General features: G+C 37.9%; 2 protein-coding genes across 2 annotated transcripts; both read left to right on the forward strand.

Annotated features, from left to right (window-relative positions):
* Positions 1-2,641: 2,641 nt before the first annotated feature.
* LOC136249175 (synaptotagmin-like protein 4) lies at positions 2,642-14,945 on the forward strand. The gene is made up of 8 exons (XM_066041124.1): positions 2,642-2,782; positions 5,616-5,828; positions 10,848-11,328; positions 11,646-11,936; positions 12,141-12,301; positions 12,396-12,858; positions 13,748-13,893; positions 14,377-14,945. The coding sequence occupies exons 1-8, from the start codon at positions 2,673-2,675 to the stop codon at positions 14,720-14,722; spliced, it is 2,211 nt and encodes a 736-aa protein (XP_065897196.1). The 5' UTR covers positions 2,642-2,672; the 3' UTR covers positions 14,723-14,945.
* Positions 14,946-19,439: 4,494 nt separating this feature from the next.
* On the forward strand, positions 19,440-24,155 carry LOC136251835 (synaptotagmin-like protein 2). The gene is made up of 7 exons (XM_066044241.1): positions 19,440-19,444; positions 19,560-19,659; positions 19,714-19,875; positions 21,117-21,224; positions 21,322-21,639; positions 21,972-22,114; positions 23,784-24,155. The coding sequence occupies exons 1-7, from the start codon at positions 19,440-19,442 to the stop codon at positions 23,977-23,979; spliced, it is 1,032 nt and encodes a 343-aa protein (XP_065900313.1). The 3' UTR covers positions 23,980-24,155.
* The last annotated feature ends 1,447 nt before the right edge of the window (positions 24,156-25,602 follow it).

Genomic DNA, 25,602 nt, shown 5'->3' on the forward strand with positions numbered 1-25,602 from the left:
GGACTGACATAAAGTTTAGTAGCTAGCTATTTTAATCAGAAGTATGGCTGGCTCCACCACAAGGTGAGGGGAGGGGGTGGATTTGCCCCAAATACCCCATCCTGGATCCGCCATTGGGTTTTTAATACTCCAACTGTTTTTGGTTTTATCAGTAATTATACAAATTATATACATATATTTATTACATGTATAATATTCCCTACTGGATAACTTGTGCGCAGCATGATCTCTCTACTAAGGGACTTGATCATGAAATGTAGTTGAACTCTCTACAGGTCGATTTGTTTGTAGCTGAACTCTCTACAGGGTGATTTGTTTCTAGTTGATGACAGATCTCTCTACAGGGTAACTTGTTTCTAGCTGAACTCTCTACAGAGTGGGTTACTTGTATATAGCTGAACTCTCTGCAAGGTGACTTCTTCTAGCTGATCTCTCTATAGGGTGACCTGATCTCTCTGTAGGGTTACCTGATCTCTCTGTAGTGTGACTTTTATCTAGCTGAACACTCTACAGGTTGATTTGTTTGTAGCTGAACTCTCTACGGGTGATTTATTTGCAGCTGAACTCTATGCAGGGTGATTTGTTTGTAGCTGAACTATCTACAGGATGGTTTCTTTGTCACTGAACTCTCTACAAGGTGACTTGTTTCTAGCTGAACTATCTACAGGATGGTTTCTTTGTCACTGAACTCTCTACAAGGTGACTTGTTTATAACTGATCTCTCTACAAGGTGACTTCCTCTAGCTGATCTCTCTACACGTTGATTTGTTTGTAGCTGAACTCTCTACAGGATGGTTTCTTTGTCCCTATCAGGTGACTTGTTTCTAGCTGATCTCTCTACAAATTACTTCCTCTAGCTGATCTCTCTACAGTACCAATCAGTATTCTGGGAATTGACCAATCAGTATTCTGGGAATTGAGAGCCAATCACCAAAGTACCAATCAGTATTCTGGGAATTGAGAGCCATTCTGTTTCTCGCCACGCTATTTACAGACATTTCTGTTGTAATTTTTAAATGTAATTTATTTGTTGTTGTTTTGTAGATGTAATTATAATTGTTGTTGATTTGTTTTGTTTTGTAAGTGTTATTTTGTGTGTACCGTGTTTTGTTTAGTGGTTGTACGTGTTTTGTATTATGACAGTACCTTGTACAGGCTTGCCTTTTGTACTGTTCCTTCCCTTGTGGTAAATTGATAATAATAATAAAAATAAATAAATAAATAAATACAGGGTAATTTGTTTGTAGCTGAGGGTAATTTATTTGCAGCTGAACTCTATGCAGGGGATTTGTTTGTATATAGCTGAACTCTATACGGGATGGTCAGTTTCTTTGTAGCTGAACTCTCTACAAGGTGACTTACTTCTAGCTGATCTCTCTAGACCAGGGCCGTCCACGGGGGGGATTGGGGCATTTTGCCTCGGGCCCCAGCCTGAAAGGGGCCCCAGGAGGCCCCCTTGAATACCTGTTTGAAAGATCGATATACTCTAATAGAGCAGTCAGATATAAATACTCTAATAGAGCAGTGTAACAAGGTTATAGATAAGGAGATATGGCTGGTGAGGGATACCTATTGTCACTGTTAGCAAGTCATGACCTTTTTTTTTTTTTTTTTGGTCTTCAACTTACAACATGAACTTGGGTGAAGTTGTGATTCAGAATGGAAACCTCCTTGCCTCTGGGGCCCCACTTTAACTCTTTGCCCTGGGCCCCTTAATTTCTCTGGGCGGCCCTGGCTCTATCTAGAGTCTGTAAAAACTCAAAATTGAGTATAATTGTACAAAAGGAAGAGTAGTTAAATAATTAAGGTAGTTACATGTTCAATTTACTTTTAAAAGTTTCAAGGCTAGTTGATGTTACTGCATTAGTTGGCAAGCTGTTCCAGAGTCTAATAGCATGAGGATAAAATGAATATTTATAAGAGTCTGCATTGGTTTGCAACTGTGAATCGGAGTGGATGACCCCTGGTAATATTGTTATAGTTAGCTGTAAGGCCACTCCAAATAAATTCTAGTTACTGTCAGCTTTATTATATTCCATTATTCCGTATTCTTCCATTACTTTCCGGTTATTGTTGCATACTGACAGGCTCATTTGAAACCACGTCAGCTCACGTGTCAGCAGTGCTATCAAGTCTGCACAAACTTCACGTTTGTGTTATTTTTGCAACCTCAAAAGGAAGGAACAAGCTTAAGCATACTTTTATGCAGCTTTTTATGATTGGGCAAGGCAAATAATGGCTTGAAAAGCTGCCAATCTTATAATGAATAATGGAAATTACCCCCGCCCGCATGCAAATATGCTTGAGTCCAGGACGGGAAACAGAGAATTTATTTGGAGTGGCCTAAGCATCCTTCAGGTGGATTAATGTCAATTAATTTGTTAATTATTTTATACATTGTGATGGTACGGAAGCATACTGTAAGTGCATACTGTAAGTGTGAAAGTGCATACTGTTGATTCAGTTCAGTTCCGTTTGTCTTCCGTCCGCGCCGTTCGCTAGAGCGATATCTTTACGTCATAAAATTACGCTAACGGAAGTGTTCAAATGCCGGAACTGAAACCCCAAAAGCGTCACTAAGATATAAGTCTATACTATATATAAGGGACGCGTAGCCAGTTTATGTAAAGGGTAAGATAATTCGTTACAACGTGGAGCTCATATGATCACTCATGTCTCAGATAGTCCAGTTGTCGTTCCTCTCTGAAAAGGAGGAAGAAGCAATCCTTTCCGTGATCGAAGAAGATCTCAAGCTTCAGAAGGAAGAAGAAAGGCGTATCCAGTATGTTGGATCATAGATAATACACGTAATAAAGGATTGGCAACGCGCCTATTAAACCTGTAGTGACGTCACGTACAATCCTCGTTACGGTTCGTCATCCAGTTAACGCGCCCTCTCACCCGTTGCTAAACGCACTAGGCTGCTTCATTCCTTGTACCGTAGCAGGGTACTACTGAGTAAAGACGTAAAGCTTAGTTCAAACGAACGTGCAACTACTAAGGTGAGTATCTGATGTAATAAAATAGTGAAACGCACTGTCAGTTTTAACCCAGCGCAAGATAAGGCTCACTGCTTCATGGCTTTTCACAGTTTTGGAGTTTTAACAAGGACACTAAAGTGCTTTTTTCCGAACAATATATAAAGAATTAATCGTAACCATTAGTGGAGTGTCATGCTTTGTTTTGTGTAGGCGTACCACTTACCCAAACTATGGTTTGAAGCTGTTTCATTGTGCTGGGTTTTGGAGTTTTGTCGTGGTACCATGAGGAGAAGCATCAAGTTACTATTCAGCACAAGAGAGCTCAATGTTATGGTGGTGTTATGCAAATATGCATGAGCTCAAATTCAGATGTGGCATTAGCCATCAAAGTATGTGAAAATGGGATATAAAAGGTGTAGTGGAACAGAGCATGTTATCAACATGAAGGAGCTGTTGGTGGTAAAGAGTAGTGTATCGTGAACTTCAAGCTTAGACAGGGAATGATGAGCATATCTATAAATGTAGCAGCTCACAGCAAACACCATCCACTGGATATCAAGTGACGTCCACAAAAATAGACATTCCCTTCAAGTGCTGGAAACTAAGTCTATAGCTAGTTCATTTTGTTATAATAACTGATATAAACAATGGACACATATTATACTAGTTATCTGAACTCCTAGGCACCACCTGCAGCTCAGATACCTGATAACTGAAGTTTGTACAAAATCTCTTTACACAATGTTAGTCAATTGCAAAGTATGAAAAATAACTTCTCTAATAGAACACTCGCTACTCTAATGGAGTATTCAATTTTGTCATACAGGTTTGGATAACGGAGATTCCACTGTACACCTGTAGAGCATTTTCCAGTAGGTCCCACATCCCAGTGTATAGCAGTCAAGGTAATTATGACTGTGTTATATTCATTGAATTCAAGCACTAGTAGTAGTATTCATATCAGATAAAACAGCAGCAACATCACAACCCTCAGAGTCATAAATGACATGGGATTCTCACACAATCTCATAAAGAAATCTTAAATTCTGAACTCTGGAATCACACAAAATCAGTGAGGCTTCCAGGTCCAGGATGGCTTGGAGTTAGCTAGATAAATGACTGATGGATGTTCCATTAATTGATCTGTGCAAAGCACACCTGCATCTCCATTGAGGCTGTCAGCTACTCCATTTTGTGCAATAATAGAAGTGTGAAATCCAAGTAAAACCTAGATAAAGATTTATATTATTGAAATTCTAACAAACACTTGAAATCCCTAAACATTACACAATTTAGAGATGTTGGTTGAGAGGTCTGTCACTCATTGAAATTTTGTTGATCAAAGTTCAGAAATTTGTCAAACGATTACTTTTTTCAGATACTTTCCACATACCTAAAACAACAGTCATTGCGAGATCTTTCATGTAAATATGGCCCCCTTGGTATGGTTTCCTACAAACAATTAGCCCCAGATATAAAAGGAAACCTCACCATTGAAATTTGCTTACTGCACTATTTAGTTGTTCACTTTACATGGTCATAGCACACAGTAACAGTTGTCAACAGCACATGCATTATTAAGATAGCTGAATTTCGAGGATTTTCTGAGTGACTGACTCCTGGCATTGGTGACCCTAGTCACCCATGCAATACGACACACATGTGAACAACACGACAAAAACAGAATGGAGTGTTCAGTGAACTCTTGTCCTCCACCACACACATACACACAGCCTAAGCCGGCAGCTGTACCTATTGCCGCCCAAAAAACCAACACTGGGATGCCTGTGCACCACTCAGGCACTATAGTCTTGTGCAGAATCCTCCTGGGACTATATAGATCTCACAGGGAGAGGTCGCAGAACCCAAAGTTCCACAACAACCACTAAGTTGGGACAAGGACAGTGAGGCAGCATAGCCAAGTGGCTAGAGTACTAGCCTGGTAATTGAAAGGTTCCAGGTTTGGTTCCTGGTTTTGCAAATTTAGTGTTTCCTTGAGCAAGAAACTTTGTTCACATTGCTCCAGCTGTATACAGTTGGGGACCTGGTGAGCTGTCACAGCAACATCAATGGGTACCTGGCGTTTACTGGGGAAGCAAATTCCCAATATACATACAATATCCACCTCGAGCTCTCCATTAAAAAAAAACATTGCCACTGGATACATAAGGTATTTGCTGCTGAAGCCCTAAACGAGCATACAATCGGCTTAAATCCTGGTTTACATAGTCCATCCTTATTATGACCTACTGTAGCTGGCTACCAGGAGCGCATCGAATCCTTGATAGAATTCGATGCTCATGTGAAACGGTAAGACTCCACGACTCACCAAGTTGCTGCCGCGCCCAAAATCCGCTGGTTGATAGCTCACTACGATCGGTACTGGTTACATGAGTAGTTTCTCTCTATTACTGGATAGCGAAATAACAGCACTGGGAACGATAAAGCGGAGCATTCATGTCGGGTTGCCGTATCTATGACAATAGACGCGCATAAGTTACATAATAAGTCACGCGACCGTAACGAGGATTGTCTAATAGTTGCTATGCGCGTTGCCAATCCTTTATTACGTGTATTATCTATGGTTGGATTACCTTGTAGCTAGTAGATACATCATGTATATTCTGTCTGTAGGAAACTACGTGATGATATTATCGCAAGCCTCACGCTGAAGTGCAGGAGAAGTCACGCTAGGACAATCTGCGCTTGCTGTGGTGTCTTGTTTGGCCGGATATTCGACTCCGGGAAGATGTGCCCAACCTGCTCCCAATGGATATGCAAACGTGACCAGATCCATCGCTCGGACAATCAGAATCAGTGGATTTGTAAACTTTGCAACGTCCGAATGTAAGTCAATGTGGCATGCGCCCTGGCACTAGGCTACATACAGTATAGAGAATGGAAACGGGGAAGGGGAGCAATGTTTGCATACAGTACAGAGGTTTTGAGGTAGTCTCGCGTAGCCAGACTCACTCTTCGTGCGGCGCTTATCGATTGATAATTATAAGCGCCTAGCTACGAGAGGGTCTGGTATAGTTCGAATAGCAAAGTTGTTCTGACACTCTGAGCTTTTTCAGGGTGATAATGAAACACCTGGTTAACTTTCATCACGCCACGTCATTTTGCGGGTTATTAACAAATTCCTTTCTCTGTTGACAAGTCCACAATATGACGTGGTGTGATGAAAGTTAACCAGGTGTTTCATTATCACCCTGAAAAAGCTCAGGGTGTCAGAACAACTTTGCTATTCGAACTATACCCAGCTAGGCGCTTATAATTATCAATCGATAAGCTCCGCGCGAAGAGTGGGTCTGGCTACGCGAGACTAGTTTTGAGGTTGCATGCTTGATACACGACTATGTCACACATGTGCAGTAACTATAGCCAATATAAGCTGAATTTGCACAAGTGTAATACTATCGTGCCACCGATCTCAAAGCCTCTCTATAAGTTACGCAAAATCGATCGAGTTACTCTAATAGAGCGTTCAACTACTCCAATGGAACAGTGACATGAAGCTATACATACCTGGCTTAGATGTAGAAATCTGATATCTTAGAGCTCTAAAATATCTTTTTTTAAGTAAAATATTTAAATGAAAACAGTACATTATACATAATAAACAAATACAAGTGAACTTAAATACAAACCTCAGTGACCTGCACAGCAATCGGTGCCTCAGCAACAGGACAGCGCAAACTGGACCTGGCACCACGAATGCACATGATTGCAGATCTCAACAAGAAGAAGTTTAATTTACATCTCAACCATCCCATCACTACTCCATAAGAAAGACTGTGCTTAGTACTCAAAAGGTTGGCTAATCTCTTATAAAACTGAGTGGCAGCATCACCCATTCCACCGTAGTGGTGAAATTAAAGAAGTAAATGAGGAATTATCTACTTCTTGAACCCGATGTTGGTGTTCACATCTCTTTTCCTTATCATGATGTCAGTATGCAGAATGTAGGGGGTGCACTAGCGTTAAAAATTCTGACATCAAAGTATGACCTCTCAAATCATCCTTCCCAAAAACCATTAGCTGCAATGCGTTATCATGATAAACCATTAGCTGCAACCGTGATGATAATGCCTTGCGTTATCATCATGGTTAGTTGTTTTGTACACCAGAAAGAGGCTGAAGGTGGGGTTCAATGACAACAGTGTTACACACCTCAGAAAGTAAGTTGGCAGTTAGATTGCGCACTTCATTATGTCTCAAAGAAGAAAACCTGCCCTTTGGACAAGACAGAGCATGTTCTATGGTAAAAGAGTGACCACAGGTACAGGAAGTAGGGAAGGCAGATGGTAGCCAATGATAGTGAAGCACAATTGCATCACAAAAAGCAGTTTTATGAAGAACAAAATTATGTGACTTCAATAGAAGACAAGAAAGCCAATTGGATGCACCCTTCTCCTGAGCCTACTTGACTGAGGAACACATGTTAGGAGGAAGTTCAAACAAATGATTGGCTAATTGAAGTTGCTCTTGCAGGCTCTAAAATATCTGGGGCATGCCCCAAATCCCATCTGTTGATGGCTTCAAACTCGCACTACCTTGTAATAATATATGTACACGTAAGCTACGTTGCCATAATTGGCTCCCTCCGGCATACTTTGGCCTGCTCCACTCTCCCTGTGCCCTGCATGCTGTGTAATGTAATAACTATGGTCTCAGCCTGTGCTAGGGTAGAATTATAACTTGAAACCCATTTTTCTTTTTGGTGGAGGCTCAAGTATAGATCAGTCACATAAGATTTAGTTATAGAAACTAAACAAAATGTGTTAAGCTATTGACATTCATTGTATTTTGTTATTTACCATCTTCAGGATAAGTAGCTAAACTTTTGTTTACATGTGCATATTACTAATGTTTACTGAGGTGTTTACTGCTTAGCAGTGATGGGACAGTTACTTTTTAAAAGTAACTAGTTACATTTTGAAAGTAACTAGTTACATATTACTTGCAACTGAACTATTTAGTTACAGTTACATGTTACCCAAAAATAAAGTAACTATAATAATATATTTAATAGTTATACCATGGCCACAAGGGATTTGCCTGATATATATGCCCAGGCCTGAGGGCGCAGGCATATATATCAGGCAAGTCCCGAGTGGCCATGGTATAAGTAATATATACCACTCTGGTATGTTCACCTAATAGGCGAAAGAAGACAAAACTGCATTCACCACATTACTTTTATACAGAGGTTTGTAAGCATCGATTGTGGGTTTAAATTTTGGGCACAAAAAGAAATGATTGTGGGTTTCACTGGTTGTAGTGATACTATTTTAAACCAAATAACCACTTTGTGGATGAATAAAGTAACCTAAGGTGCTAAAATAAACACTTAGATATATAGGTTGGGCCTGGAATATTTGAGACATCTTTTCATGCAGTTGAAATGTACTCTGTAGAAAAACAATTCCCACATTGCAAAAATGATTATTTAGTGATGCTTAGTAGCTGAACTATGCAATGCTGACTCACTCAATTCTTTTTGCTTCACAACAATGCCCCTAACTAAACCAACATGTTAAACTCAAATCCACTATGCAAAACTTGCAGCTCTATATAAATAATCAAAGGGAACTGATGCTTTGTAGCTGCCTCAATATCAAAGGCAGTTGTGGTCAGGGCTATATCATGATATCGCCCTAACCACAGGGCAATATCTAGATATCGCCCTGTGGTCAGGGCAATATATGATGTATAACCGGTTTTCTTTGATCTGAGGTGTCAAAGTGGTATATTATATAGTTATACAACGGCCACGAGTGCTCTGCCTGATATAAATGCACGAGCCTGAGGGCCGTTAGGCCCAAAGGTAAGTGCGTTTATACAGGCAGAGCACGAGTGCACGTTGTATAACTGTTATGTACCACTCACCTAATAGGTGGGGAGAGTCTCACAAGACAGCTGTAACACTTATAAAGGCCAGGTTTCTAACATCGATTGTGGGTAACCAAGCCGGACGTTGCGATGACGTTCCCCCTGCAGTACTGCAGCCACCTGAGATATTGAAAGCTAGTACGCTATGGGTTATATCACTAACCTACATTTGCTGTTCGACTCTCATCATGTAGTGCTCAGCATGCCAGCGTGCCATATAGACTAAGCACCAGACTAATCACCATAGTGATTCTCTCGAGCGAAAAAAAGCAGCTAAATAGACGGTTTAAATAAACAAAACCTAACTACTAAACAATACTAGTCTAATTCTTACTATTTACACTGGCTAAACTCGAATCTGGTGGCATGACAAAACTGGTTCCCACAATCGAACATAAAGGTTAGTATTATTTAGAATATATTTGTTTTATTGAGTCATTGTCAAAGTGGACTACAGTTTAATCTGGGCTAAGATGGCACCAGACTAGTAAGGTGTATAAGTACGTTTATATATGTAGACTAGAGTTGTGGCCACCCGCATTGGCTTTTTCAATCGCCATTGGCTGCTTGAAAACATTATACATATTGGTGACGTTATGGCCCACAATCGACCTTTACATGTCAGGCTATAAAAGAATTCGAGTGATCTGTGAAGTGTCTTTCCACCTATTAGGTGAGGTGTCGTAGTGGTCTTCGCCACCGGCACTTGTGCTATGCTGCACAAAACCGCAGCCAGTGCAATATCTGTATATTGCACTGCGGTCGGTGCATTATAACTTATAATGCACTCGTTGTGGTCTACAAAACCGCAACCAGTGTGTTATAATGCACTCGCTGCGGTCTGCAGCAGTGCAATATACAAATTATGGCACTGGCGGTGCCTTTGAACTGCCCATGCAGAGTGGTACATTACATATTATATTACTTTGTGTCCACAGCCTTAAGCTGTCACGTGTGAAACTACCACCTTATCATGTAACATGATTACGTTGTTGGGCAATGTACAAATCTTGGTTATAAGTAAGAAGCTGGTGAATAAGTTTCATTCAGTAGGCTTCATTACTTCATTGTGGCTAGGCGTTACTCAGTGAATTACTAATGAGGTTAGTAACTTCGTTACTTGTAGTAATAACATTACATAATATTAGACTCGTTACAGTAACTAGATAACGCGTTACATTTGTAAGTAAAGTAACTTGAGTTATAATACCTGTTTTTATAGTGTATTTTGTTATATTACTTGGTTACCACAAAAGTGATAATATTATGTAATTACTCCCAACACTGCTGCTTAGCTATATATTTTTCTGTCTACAACTATATGTTCCTAAATTTTGCTTCAGTCAGTGTATAAGTATTGCTGGTCTCCTGCTAAGTCCCTGCAATGACTGAAGAATCATACTAAGACACCATACACCAATGGATTGACTGAGTTGGTTTATTTATTAATTCTATAGACTCATATGTAGTAGCTAGTCTATTTTTTGATCCTATAAAATGGTTTCGAGTGACATCACAGGGTGCACATGCATACAGCATTAAACTGAAACATGTGGCATATGGCATTTGCATACAGGTGGAGTGTGTATTTCATTATTCCGCTACTATAGCATATTAGAATGTCTGCCAATAATGATTGTTTCACTGTGGTGAATTTACTGTCCCTGTTTCTGTTATGGTAGGTCAACATATTTGTATTGTGGTATTGGGCTATTTAGTGCGAAAACTCTTTATGGAAAGTATTTCAAACAGACTTGTGCAGCGCTGCATGCACATGTACCCCTCAGGTGTAAAGCTGGGCTCAAACAAAGTGTGGCCTTTGATGTGTAGTTTCACCATAATTATATATAGGTACTATAATTCATATAATTTTTATGTACGCCGTAATAGAAAGCTACATAATGTTCTATACTCTATACTATGCAATAAAATTATATTGTGTTATTGTGTATAACTATACGTCATTTATAGGGAGTTGCACATCAATGAGAAGATGTTGGATGTTTCCCTTGATCCACTTAGTGTGTTGTGTGTGTCCTTCAATACAAGAGATGGTGAAATGGAACAACAATTTCACTGCAAACAACAAAACATCCTACTACTAAAAGAAGATACAGGTCAGGACTACCAGAACCCAGAAATGTTTCAACAATTAGAAACTTGTGAGGAAAGTGAAGAAGGAAGAAAAGACAATGGTGATGCTGCAAACTTTGTAGGTTTTTCCAACAGTAATAAACAAGAGACTTGTCAACAAAATTGTCAACATAGTCGAAAAGAAGGAGCAGAACAACAACAGCAACGACAAATGCAACCTGTAACACGTACACATTCACAATCACCCAAGAAGTTGACATTCAAAGAAAAACCCAGCATAAAAATCATTACACAATGTTTCTTAGCTACTATGAATCTAGTTGACACCCTAGATGATGATAATGATGATAATGATCATGTAAGTTTGCAGTTTTGTCATATGTGGCCATGAGTAATAGGAAAGCTACTATGCATGTAGTCTGAGTATGGTTAAACATATATCCCGATTCTCTTGTTTTAGTTGTCACACACTGAATGTGCTGGGAGTTAGAGCACAAATGAGAGCTAGAGATATAGCTAAACTAGGAGCTTGAGATAGTGTGTTTAAGGTTCCACTTATATATAGTTTAAGAATTTCAGTGACCTGAGATAAATGGGAGCTTCAGACCACATGTATGTGATTCACATTTAGCATCATAAAATTTTCATCTTGTGCACATAAATACATTGTTCCAGGGTGTTACTGAGATTACTGCAGACAATGAGGACTCAAGTAGTAGTTCTGAGGATTATAGTAAGACCAGTGATGATGATGATCAAGAGAAGAACACTTCTAATCAACCTAAACCAATCCTGGTATACCACAGTAGCAACCATGATGGAGGAGAAACTATTAATCTTATGTTTCCTCAAAAATGTGTAGAGAAAGCTTCATTTGAATTGGATGATGACGATTTCAGAGCTTTAACTAAGGAAAACACCTTGAGGAATCGTGTGAATGTGACTTCTTCATTGAGAAACTTAATTGTAAGAGTTTTGAGTACAATGTTGGTAATAAACAAGCGTATTGTGTTTCAAACTCGCAGGCCATATAATAGTCTTAGTCTGCCTGCATGATGACAAAGTGTTTAGCTAGTATACTCACTGATGGGGTACACACAGATGTACACATAAATACACATCATGCACTAACCAATCACACTATACCAACTTTGATGCTTTACTTTTTAGAGCCATGATACCAGTCAGTTAACAGATTGTGGAGAGTTAAAGGTGTCACTACAGTTCAACATTACCAATTACAAAAAACAGATGGGAGATCTTGTGGTCACTATTATTGGTGGTCATAATCTACTGCAAACTGAATTGACCTGTAACCCTGTAGTGAAATGGTGAGTAGTTTACTGACTATTATTGTGAGTAGTTTATGACTAGAGTAATGAGTAATACAATTCATGATTAATATTCCTTATCTTCCTGCTGTAGTCATCTTCTACCAGACTACAAAAAGAAGTTCAAGACCAAAGTGTTGAAGGATAGTAATGATCCAGAATGGAATGAACAATTTGTGTTTGATCACCTAAAGTTGGAAGACCTTCGTAAAAGTAGAGTGATTGAGTTGACAGTGTGGAATTCAACAAACACCAAACACTATGATTTCATTGGTGGTCTAAGGTTGGGACCACCTCCCAATCACAAAAAGCAGTTAAGTTACATGGATAGTTCAGGAAATGAGTTATCACATTGGATGAGTGTTGTCAACACCCCCGGTCAATGTGTGGAACAATTACACATACTGAGATGCAGCATGGATCCACTACCCATGGGAGTGACATCACAACAGGAAGTGACAGAACAAAACTCCTTCAAGACTGTTATTAAGACTCCTCCTAGTGGTGGATCTGATTCTGATAACACCAGTATGGTGGTGTACAGCAGCAGACAACTGGTAAGTTGTCATTCTATATAATATATCATTACTACATGTGCAGCAAATCACAACTGTAGTACCTGCCTAGGCACTAATCAAAACAAATGTACCAGAGTATGCATGCTACAAATGTGCAGCAATCATACCACCAAAACTTTGACTACTGACAAGTTTGATACATCAAAGTTAGACTTGTGTACTGGATTTTCTTGAATTGCGTATCAGAGGTTGTGAAATTAAAAAAAAAAGCTTTTAGATTTCAGGTTATTATTATAATTTTCCAAGGGTAGAGCATATACACATATGGAATTGCTACCCTTCAGATCATTTCCTGTGACAGTAGCTGCCTGTACAGTTTACTAACAAATAAGATAGAAATTTTGAGGAGTTTATTAACATTATGAGTGTTTACGGCTCATGCTGGAGTGGAATGTGGTTGGGTGAGCAACAGATGGACTTAAGTGGATAGAGATGACTAATTACAGGCTCCTTAATGGCTGGAAAGCAGTAGAATCAACATAGAAAAGGTTCACCCAGTTGTTCAAGGCCATCCACTTGTGTACCACTGTTTCCTGAGGTCCTTACCAGGCCAATACAATACCCAAGATAGGTGGCCCCCAAAAACCAGCTACTGCAGTCTCATGTAGTTTGAGAGGAATTCTAAGGGTTAGCTTCTAGGAAGCCCACTGGTAGCATTAGTTGGATTACTCCTGCCATGCAATTTGAAATGGCTTCATAAAATGTCAGGTCATAAAGTAAACGTTTAATGGTATAATATTCTAATAGATCACACAACAATCAGTTCATGTTCAATTACACCATGTACGCCTGTATAACTGATACACACCTACCAACGCATCGTTAGTGGTGTTTGTATTATGTACTATATATTGTACTGTTGTTACAGGTTGATACACCAGTACACACTGGAGAATTGAGAGTGATGTTACAATTTGTACCTGAAATAGCTGACAAGTCAGGGAAGCTCAAAGTTTGGATCAGGCAGGCTAGCAGGTTAAAGACACATTATGATAATGGATCATTTGTAGTCTGGTTAGTAATAATTGTTTGCTCCCATGTTATGATAGTAGTCTATAACTAGAATTGAAGTATTCATTCTTTCATTATGTTGTGACTTGTATATATTATAATCAGGGGACATATCGGCCAGGGAAGGGCTATACCCAGGTATAAGTGATCAGGGAGAAAAGCTGTACACTCAATTACAGTTACAATATTAAAATGTAGTCAGTGATCGGTATATAATATATTTTTAATGTGCCAATTTTTAAGATAGACACAGTTTGCAATTTGTACAGTACCACACATGCACGTATGCCACCACTCAAAGAACTATAGCTATTGAAGTGGAAAAGGAAATATTTTCCCCATGTATATGTGGGATCCATCATTGCATGAGTACCTGGAAAGGATTTCACAAAGTAAACACACAAAATATTCCCCTTAAAAGTAGCTAGCTATATCCTGCATCACCATGTGCATGTACAATCATATTATGTATTGTTCTCTTTACAGCACTCTACTGCCTAAGGGAAAACACCAGAAGTTAAAGTCACCATTAGTTATTCATAATGATGAGAACTCACTTTACAATGCCAAGTTCCAGTTTGACAAAGTGACGGAAGTGGAGTTATCATATGATAGAGTGCTGGAGATCTCTGTATGGGAACCACATCATAACACTAATGAATTTGTAGGTGGCATTAGACTTGGACCCAAACCACATGCTGGTAATAAGAATAAGTGGATGGATAGTGTTGGGAGTGAAGTTAGCCAATGGGAGATGATGATGACTCGTCCCAAAGAATGGATTGATGAATGGCATCCACTACGATTATTGAATAAACCGCAAAAAGTTTAAAATTTATAAAATACTTTTTATATGCGTACAAGATATAAATACAACATTACTCTGCCATAATTTATTTTCTAAATTGTACTTATGTATGTGTATATGTCTGCATGTTGTCACATTGTGCTACAGAAACAGATTAAAAAGTGTTTTAGTAAATTTGTAAGGTGTTATTTAGGACTGAACAATTATAATATATTTTTATTTGAATACCAAGATACACGGTATGTAATGTGACCCAAGAAACTGGCACGCCCGCCACACTGTGCACATATTGATATATAGAAAGAAAGAAATGTGATGTTCACACATATGTAGCTCCATGATCTCCTAATATATTTGCTGTATATAGACTAGAGATGGACCGATACCACTTTTTACCGATATTTCTGATAAGAGTATTTGTACTGAAATTATTTGTCGATACCGATACCGATACTATACATTGTAGCCTAGACAAGTTTATTATAGAAATTTCATTGTTGTGATACATAGCTAGCTATTAAAATATCACAATAATTGATTGATCTCATGATCAGTTCAATCAAGTTTAAAATATTCATTGTATAACAGCTAAACATGATAAATATCTTGGTAGATTACTAATTTCTTGATTCGAGGTAGTTTTCTTGTAAGCTTATTGATAAGGCAATTAATTGCGTGGGCGGACGATAATTGTACAATGTTTGTTACAGCTTTTCAACCAAACCTTTTCATGAAATAGCAAGCCAAGTAGTCATAAATTTATTTCTTGAGGAACAACTGCACTACCGTTTAATTACAAAGGATTCACGTGTTCTAATATATTAGAATACACACGGAGCAATTACAGCAATACTTGGAAAAGAGTAACAAAGGCTTTGTTTCGCTACTTTGTTAGCTCAACTAAGTTACTGATTAGCTCAACTAAGTTATTAGCTACTGGAAACTTAGCTTAGAGGTGGTTAAATAAAAATGGTGAGTGTCTACTGTGGTAGCTATTTGAAGTTAGTTATGATGTATAAAATGGTGCATAGACAAGTTCACATCGATAATGGAACCCAACAGCAAGCCAAACACGAGGTCACGATCAACGATTTTTGCAGCCACACTCCAGAATTGATTCTTACCTTTACTCTTATTACCCCTCTACAATTAAATTATGGAATAACCTATCTAGTAGTACTGTGGAATCACCTACCTTAAGCACATTTAAACAATGTATTAATTATAGCTAAGTACAACCACTACAATTTATTCTTAATTTAATCTGTTGTACTATATATACTCCATATGGAGGTTTCTGTACAGTAAACAAATAATAATAAGTATTACTGATACCACTGGTATCGGCATCGATACCGATACTGGAATCGGTATCGGTCCACCTTTAATAATTATAATCACTGAGTTTTATACTTGCGAAAACCACATATGCTCAATTGAGATACTCCAATAGTGCAGTCACCCCGTTAGAAAAACATTCAGTAAGTAGCAAGCCATCCTGTAGAGAGTTAAGCTATAAACATGTCGTCCTGTAGAGAGTTCAGCTACAAAATGTCACCTTGTAGAGAGTTCAACTACATTACCATGTAGAGAGTTCAGCTTTAAACAAACCACCCTGTAGAGAGTTCAAATACATGACAAGTTAACCTAGAGAGCTCAGGCCATGCTATAGAGAGTTCAGCCATAACATGTCACCATGTAGACAGTTCAGCTACAAAAATTCACCATGTCAAATTACAAGTCATGGATCACCTCATTGAGAGATCAGCTACAATCAACAAACAAGTCACCCTGTAGAGAGATCAGTTATGTATATATAATCAAGTCACCATGTAGAGAGTTCAGCTACAATCAAGTCACCATGTAGAGAGTTCAGCTACGATCAAGTCACTATGTACCAAGTTTAGCCACAAATAAGCCCCCTGTAAAGAGTTCAGCTACATTACAAGTCACCCTGTAGAGAGTTGAAAAACAATAAATTATGTATGTATATGTACATACAAAAAAGTTTTAAAATCACACATTTAGTCAAATGCACATCTTTATAAAAAAACATATATAAATATGGAAGCTTAAAGCTGGCCTCCGGTGTATGCTATTACACAAGAAGTGATATCTAATTAAACCCAAACAGCCAAGCCGTGGTGTGGCACCCAGGTGAAAAAATATGTGAATCAAAGGTGGCAGCCAAGAAATGGCTAAATGATGTTAATACACAACCATTTCTTGACCGTCACAATTGATCATGGGTTTCACATTATTTTTCACCCTGGCTTTTAAAGCTTGGCTGTTTTGGTTTAGATATTGTTTTCACTGAGCATTTTAGAACACTAGTAGAAGTTCATTACGGACTTGTGTGTACATGCTGACTGTTAGCTGCAATTTGTAAGTGAGGTCATTTCAGACAATCAGGAGGACTGATAGATTGGCACGGTAGAGATTGATCGATAGATTAGTTGTACAAGAATTTAATGTTTTAAAAGTAAATGAGAAGGTAACTAAATATCCTAAAGAGCTATATATATATCATTTGTATAGAAAGGGATTATGATCCATATCTATGTATATGTAACTGATGGTGTAATGAGTCAAGTATCCAAGATGAAATCCAAACCCACAGTCATTCTACAATAGTGACTATGGGATTGTGGAGAAAGTGACATTATATGTACATTTCTTATATATTAACCATTCTCTATTTGTTCACGACTCATGTTTGTGTCAACATTGTGTAATAGTTGTACTCTGACAGTATGTGAACCTTTACATTTCCCCATTCTAAAGTGGTCCTGGACAGCAGTCCTATGACTGTTGTCATATGTATAGGCTCCAGATGTCTGGTGAATAAACCTCCAGTGACAGACACAGTGTTTGGAAGTCTTTAAAACAGGCTTGCTGTGTGCCAAAACAGTTAAATATATAATTAGCTACCAATAAGTATACATTAGAGGACAGTAAATCATTCTTGCCACATAAGTCATGACCCATATTAGACATCTTTACCTATAATAACGTAAAGCATGTTGCAGGGCATAAATGAATGTATGTGTATCACTAGAAACAATTAACCCACTATATAATATAGTCAAAACCCGCCATCTAATTTCACTTTATAGTTATCTAAGTTGAGGTTTGAAGTCTCTGAGTAGCTGTAATTCACTATTGGCTTGTAGTGCACATGCAAATTCACATCACAAGTACAGCTATTCATAAACCATCTAAGCATACTGTATAAAAATACTTATACCTTGTGATTTTTGTGCCTTTTCATAGTTTTCAGTGGTTGCTATTTCACAAGCAAGGGTGTAAAGCAGAAATTAACAACATGAAGATGGATTGATGAGGCAATGTTAGAATAATTTTGAGAATATTAAAATTTTGGTATAGTAAAAATAATTAGAAAATATTCTTGAATAATTGGATGCCTTCTATGAGTAATTGGTACAAAGTTAATTGCAGCATAATGCAAATATCTTGTCTGAAACACTCCAAGGATATAAATTAAAATACTCTAATAGAGCAGTCATTTATACTTTAATAAACAGTCAGATTCAGGTTCATAATCTAATATTATTACAGCAGTCACTTTGTTATGGAGAAAGCAGACTGTACTATGTAATGCATGAAGGTAGATAATATCTGCAGTGTAAGGAAGCCATGTTCTCACAATCAACGAAAACGCTTGGGTGTGATTGCAGTTGTGTATGGGATTTATAAGCCAGTATGAATCATTATCTTTAACAGGGGAGATCATCACCTGAAGTGCAATGAAAACACTTGTGAAGTGTAAATACTCCCCTGTTCTTTGCAGATAGCTAGTGTTATAGGCAGTCTTACGATAAATTTACATCAGTTGGCAAAACATGTAGACATATACTCTAGATGTATCTTGGAGCGTACCCTTACTTGATGCTTCCCAATATTACTAGCTACTTAGTTACTGATACAGAGGTGATCTTGTGGAAAATTCTGAAATTCAAACCTCCATTTTGTCTTCTAACAATAGAATTCCTCTAGTACATTCATAGCTACACTATAGTACATGGAAACTTTTTATGAATAATCTTATTTACAAAATGGGCTTATATTGCTCTCTCACAAAACTTGGAGGCTCTGGTCCAGCAAATGCAGCACAGGGATGATTATAATTGTTAGTAGTTTTGGTATTGCTACTTTGCCCCATGGCATAAATGTGCTTATGTTGTTATTTTTCATGAGAATTACGTACCATAATACGGGAGACTCCATCAAGAGAAAAGGCCTATTAGCAAATCCACCTGGAATTCCTTTCTGGTGTCCAGCTACTAAACCAGTTAATAAGGGGGCAGTTATATGACTGAACCCATATACATGTGGGCAGAAACATGTTGAGAAGAACACTCAAATAAAGATCTGTACCCAGTTTTTGAAGTATGTATTTGGGATATTGATGGATGCCCATCCTGTTTGACAGTTAGTACCAGTGACATTAGCATCTTAAACCAACCACCCAATAGTTCACTGGATTATGACTAATCTCCACTTATCCCATGTATTTAGAATTTGGGCATAGAAAACAAAACATGTGGTTTAAACAGAACCATCAGATATTATAATAGCACACATTCACTTTATAATTTGATAAACTTCTAACAAGACTCAACAGACTGTAGCCTTCAGTAACCCTATATGATATAATATGCATTACTACCTATGTTATTATTGGTGCTAAACAGCATCCACAAAACAATCTTCCACTGTCATGAAGTATTATGTTTGATGTCTTGTTTCTTCTATAAAGAGTGTAATCCATGGTGGTCTATGTATACTAATGCATGTAAAACCCTCTTGTGTAATGCTCTTACATCCCATGTTACTATAGCTATGTGAAAACTTATCTACTACCTGATTGGAGTAAGACAACTAAGAAGAAGACTTCAGTTAAGAAAGGAGTTGACCCCATCTTCAATGAAATTATTAAGGTAGAACATGTGGTGATGTTTACCAGTAGATATTATTTGATGTCACGCTATCAGTATCCAATCAAACGTCAGGAGCTGTCCAAACACACCCTCAAGGTGGGGGTTTGGCATAATGACTTTTGGAGACACAACATGTTCGTGGGAGAGGTTATGCTACCATTGGACAAAGTTGACTGGTCCAATCCTTCTGATAAGTGGTATGGACTGAAAGAACTAGTGAGTGCTATGCATATAGGTTGAATGGGAATACCATATCCAGGATTCCTTTGGTATTTCTATAGAATGCAAGTTGTCTCAGTATCAAATCACCACCTGGTCTCTCTGTGTATTCAAATGAGTTTTGATGTTTTGTTAGCTAAAGTTTCTCACTCGCTATACTTGAAAACTTTAGCCTCTACGGTTCCCTAGTGATATGACAGATAATGAATGATTGTTACATAGTGTAATCATGATCATAGTTATCGTGAAGAATTTCAATGCTGTATACTGTAGGACCACACATGCTCACTAATATGGCTATACACACATGCTGACATCAATTCATGATAATTCAATAAATGTGTGAACATGAGTAAGCATATCTTATAAATGAGCTCAATTCTCCTCATGAAAGATTTTCTCAGAAATATATGCAGGAACAAAGTGTTAATTACATTGTATGGGATTCAAGCCATTTACATGGAATTTAGGCTGGTGCCATTATGACTCAATGTAAACACATCATGATAATTGCATAATTGTGATCACAGCATGTAGAAGATATTGTAGTCATGTGGGAAGATCAAATTCTTGTACTCCAGTTGCCATAAAGCATCAATGTTGCTGTGTGACATTGTTAGTATAGTTGCTTCTTCTGCCACTAAAAATACATCAGACACTTATAGACTTAATATTTGATTTAAAAAACCAAACAGTTTGAGATAATGCTCTAAACATTACAGTATGACCAAATTAAGAATTACTATATTGAATATATTATTACACATTCCCAAGATCTTGTGCCCAATGCATACAAACAGAAGCCAACTGATGTTTTCAGTATCACAGAGGTCATTATTGAACTCATGCACATACCTCACTTAAGTCACTTTCATTTTGTGTATCACTTAGCAACCGTCTGTATTGTACAGTTGTACTTTTATCAGTTGTGCTCAAGTTGTGCTTAAGTGGTTGTCCAGACAACAACAAACATGCTCCTTCTCTGTGTGGCCCACTAACACAATTGTCCCCATTTCAACCTCACCCAATGAACTGTACAACCTTGTGTATACTTAAGAGATTGCTAAAGTGAAATAATGTTATTATAAAGTATATGTCTGACTAATCCCCTAGTTGCATGATTGTACTGAAGAAAGTGTATACTCACTGATGGGGCACACACAGATGTACACATAAATACACACCATCCACTAACCATGCTAATCACACTATACCAACTTTGATGCTTTACTTTTTAGAGCCATGATACCAGTCAGTTAACAGATTGTGGACAGTTAAAGGTGTCACTACAGTTCAACATTACCAATGACAAAAAACAGATGGGAGATCTTGTGGTCACGAGGATAGTAATGATCCAGAATGGAATGAACAATTTGTGTTTGACCACCTTAAGTTGGAAGTCCTTTGTAAAAATAGAGTGATTGAGTTGACAGTGTGGAATAGTCAACAAACAACACCAAACACTATGATTTCATTGGTGGTCTAAGGTTAGGACCACCTCCCAATCACAAAAAGCAGTTAAGTTACATGGATAGTTCAGAAAATGAGTTATCACATTGGATGAGTGTTGTCAATACCCCCGGTCAATGTGTGGAACAATTACACACACTGAGACACAGCATGGATCCACAACCCATAGGAGTGACATCACAACAGGAAGTGACAGAACAAAACTCCTTCAAGACTGTTATTAAGACTCCTCCTAGTGGTGGATCTGATTCTGATAACACCAGTATGGTGGTGTACAGTGGCAGACAACTGGTATGTTGTTGTTCTATATCATTATATGGGAACTACAAGTGTAGCAAATAATTTGAGATACGTACTACAATAGAGCAGTCACATTACATTTAGGTGAATGCTTTATTAGGGTAAGTGAATACAGTCTTGATTGGTATTTATGCTAGAGAATTTTAGATTACGCTGCAAGTAGTTTTAAGTAATTATTTTTGTAAATTGTTCTATTACTCTGGAATTGTTTGGCCACCTGCTATTCCCAAACTTATTCTAGTATATTCTGCAGCGAGATATATACTAATTTAATCAGTGTGCAGCACAGATATATCTGTATTACTATTGTACTGTTGCTACAGGTTGATACACTAGTACACATTGGAGAAGTGAGAGTGATATTACAATTTGTACCTGACACTAACAAGTCAGGGAAGCTCAAAGTTTGGATCAGGCAGGCTAGCAGGTTAAAGACACATTATGATAATGGATCATTTGTAGTCTGGTTAGTAATAATTGTGTGTTCAGCTTCTTATGTTGTGATAGTAACAGAGTTAGTCTATAATAAAGTTGATTCCTTCATCATATCCTTAGTAGCTTGTATGTGACTTGTATATTGAACTTTTTTGAACCTGATTTTAGCAAAGTGCATGCGTGTAGCTCTTCGTCTGTATTGTTAGCTATAGACAGTGTATGATATAAAAAACAAAATTCATATAACTGTTAATGATGTGACACTTAGGGAGTTAGGTAGGTACTATTAATCAGGGGATCTGGCTTGGGATGGGTTATACCCAGTCCAAGGTGTAGGAGGTCAGGGAGAAAGCCTGTACACCCAATTTTACAGCAGAGCTAATTGCTATTATATGTGTGTGCATGTGTGTGTGCATGTGCGTGTGCGGCGTGTGCGTGTGCGGCATGTGCGTGTGCCTGTGTGCGTGTGCATGTGTGTGTGTGTGCGTGTGTGTGTGTGTGTGTGTGTGTGTGTGTGTGTGTGTGTGTGTGTGTGTGTGTGTGTGTGTGTGTGTGTGTGTGTGTGTGTGTGTGTGTGTGTGTGTGTGTGTGTGTGTGTGTGTGAAAACCACTCAGACATAAAGCATTTTTGTTATTCTCGCTATCCTATGAGTTGAAAAACATTAGGCTATCTGTTTTTTGATGGGTTTTTTTTTATTACTATTTATTTATTTATTTATGTTTTGTTCTGTATGTAAACAGTAGGTGTTACTTCTATAGGTATGGCCTTTTTGTAATCTACTTGTTATTGTTGTGACTAAACAAATAACTAGTGCTACAGCAAGCATTTTTGCATACTTTTGAATACAGACCACACCCCATTACTGATTACACAAAATTATTACTCTACACATAATAACCACTCTACAAGCAACCTTACCCATGTAGACCTTTAGTAAACTCCATAATTATGCCATAAATGTATTAGCCTGATTAAAGCATTAAACTCACTTAACCTTATTCTCCATATCTCTAGGATTTGTCTGTTGATCATAGCCAAAAGTAGCCTGAAAGTACCAGCAGCTGACCCATAATCAAATCTTTCACGCATGTACATAATATAATATATCCAGTGGTTGCACTCGTATTGGCTTGGATAATTGATGTGGGCTACTAGCCTGCTATGGGCTTTTGCCTGATATGTATGCCCTCAACTCTCGAGCTGCTGCTCTCAGGCAGTCAGGCATACATAACAGGCAAGGCTCTCATACCCATGCTACAACTACAGTAGGACCTCCATTATCCAAACACCTGTGTGCCAGTTCAATCATAGAAGTGTTCAGATAACTGAATTTGTTCAGATAAATGAAAAGCCCATTCATTAATATACAGAGTTGTGCTCAACTACTCTAATAGAACATACACATATTCTAATAGAACATTCACCTAATGACGAAATACTCTAATAGAGAGCAGTCACTTATACTGTTGGATAATTGAGGGTTTGGATAATTGGGATTTGGATAAGCGAGGTCCTACTGCATTACATATCAATGAGCCAATTTTAAGATTTACACAGTTTGTACAAAAAAAATGCACACAACACTCAAAGAACTGTAACTATGAATGTGGAATGGAAGTATTTGTCCCATGTGGGATCCATCAGTGCTACCCATCAGTGCTGTACTTGTGCTATCATTACTGTATTGTTTTCTTTACAGCACTCTACTGCCTAAGAGCAAATACGAGAAGTTCAAGTCAACAGTTATTCATAGTGATGAGAACTCACTTTACAATGCCAAGTTCCAGTTTGACAAAATCACAGATGTGGAGTTATCATATGATAGAGTACTGGAGATCACTGTATGGGAACCACATCATAGCACTAATGAATTTGTAGGTGGTATTAGACTTTGACCCAAACCACAGGCTGGTAATAGAATGGATAGTATTGGGAGTGAAGTTAACCAATGGGAGATGATGATGGCTCGTCCCAAGGAATGGATTGATGAATGGCATCCACTAGTATTACTGAATAAACCACAAAAGTTTAAAAGTCATCCCAAGGAACACATCTATAAGACATTTTAATACACATGATATAAATACAAATTATAATTTATTTTTAAAGTCGTATTATGTATGTATATATGTCTGCATGTTGTATACATGAATTATTGGACTTTAAAGTGTTTATCAATGATCTAGGACTGAGCAATTATATGTTTTCACAGTAGCATTTTAGAACACTAATACAAGTGCATTGTGACCACAGAAGTTGGGGCAGGACACTCATACAAAGAACATTGTTCTAGAGTGAAACCTGTGTATTAAGGATACGGAGTCCTGATTATCAAGTTGTCCTGATTTTCCGTATGCTAACTGTAGCAATTGATATTTTGGGACTACTACCAAGTGTCTATAGGTATCCTCAGTTTCAAGTGTCCTGATTAACAGGTTCCACTGTATAATCAGTAGATCACAATGGCTACTTATATTGTTCTTAGTGCTTTTCCATGTGGCACTACAGTAGACAGACATTGCCCATGTATGAAGCCCTCACAGATGAATTTCATGATCATGCACATTCCCGGGGCACATCCAGAATGTTAATTGGGGTTTTTCTACATCATTACTATAGCAACCGAGTTACTGATGCTGAGACATACTAGTATAAGTTCTTAAATTCAAAATTCCACATCATCTTTTTACAAAATAGAGTTCCTTTTTACCAAGAATCTGTTCATAGCTAAATGGAGAATGTTCTATTGGAGTATTATCTCTCCAAAAAAATTCCTGAGGGCTTATATTGCCCTCTCAATTCTTGCCTAAGGAATGGATCAGATGTAAGCTTATGCTACCGAATCTCCACATTGTATAATTTGATGTTTTGGCATTAACTTTGTGTTAGTAATGCTTTTGATTAATCTAATAATCTTTTATGCGCTGTGGACCATCAAGAGCTATAAGCTTTAAGTATGGAATTGTTGTGCTTCTTCTTAGGGACTTTTTGTGGATTTAACTAGTATTTTGTATGATGAGAGAAAGCCAAAGATTCACTTATGGAATCCACGGCTCAAATACAAAGGCACTTATAGTGATGATACTCTACAAGACTGCAAATGTGAACTGCTACTTTATCAACAGGTTGAGCACATGAGTCATATGAACATCTCAAGTAGGAGTGCAAGTATTTGATTTACAAAGAAAGATACCACATAACTATTATTTAAGTACGTACTTGGCAGTAAACTAGCATGGTTATGTAGTGATTAAATTTGTACTTTGTATACACAAGTACTGGAAAAAATGAGAGAATACTATGAAACAAACTTATCTGTGCACGCATTGTGTAAATGTTATGCCCTTTAATATATATAATATGACTAATCATCAGCAAATAACACAGTTGTCATCACAATCGTGTACATAAACCAGGGGTGGAGAAATGGGGGGGGGGGGGGGGGGGGACCAGAGGGGGCAACTGCCCCATCACTTTCAGAAGTGTCACTTTCCAAAGTAAAGCAACTACCATGGTCA

The sequence above is a fragment of the Dysidea avara genome, chromosome 3 (genome assembly GCF_963678975.1).
Source record: "Dysidea avara chromosome 3, odDysAvar1.4, whole genome shotgun sequence".
Classification (NCBI taxonomy): domain Eukaryota; kingdom Metazoa; phylum Porifera; class Demospongiae; order Dictyoceratida; family Dysideidae; genus Dysidea; species Dysidea avara.

Coding starts and splice junctions, on each gene's coding strand:
- LOC136249175 (XM_066041124.1), top strand. CDS start 2,673: ATGTCTCAGATAGTCCAGTTGTCGTTCCTCTCTGAAAAGGAGGAAGAA. Junction 2,783..5,615: donor GAAGAAGAAAGGCGTATCCA/GTATGTTGGATC, acceptor TTCTGTCTGTAG/GAAACTACGTGATGATATTA. Junction 13,894..14,376: donor AATGGATCATTTGTAGTCTG/GTTAGTAATAAT, acceptor TTCTCTTTACAG/CACTCTACTGCCTAAGGGAA.
- LOC136251835 (XM_066044241.1), top strand. Junction 21,640..21,971: donor TGTACAGTGGCAGACAACTG/GTATGTTGTTGT, acceptor CTGTTGCTACAG/GTTGATACACTAGTACACAT. Junction 22,115..23,783: donor AATGGATCATTTGTAGTCTG/GTTAGTAATAAT, acceptor TTTTCTTTACAG/CACTCTACTGCCTAAGAGCA.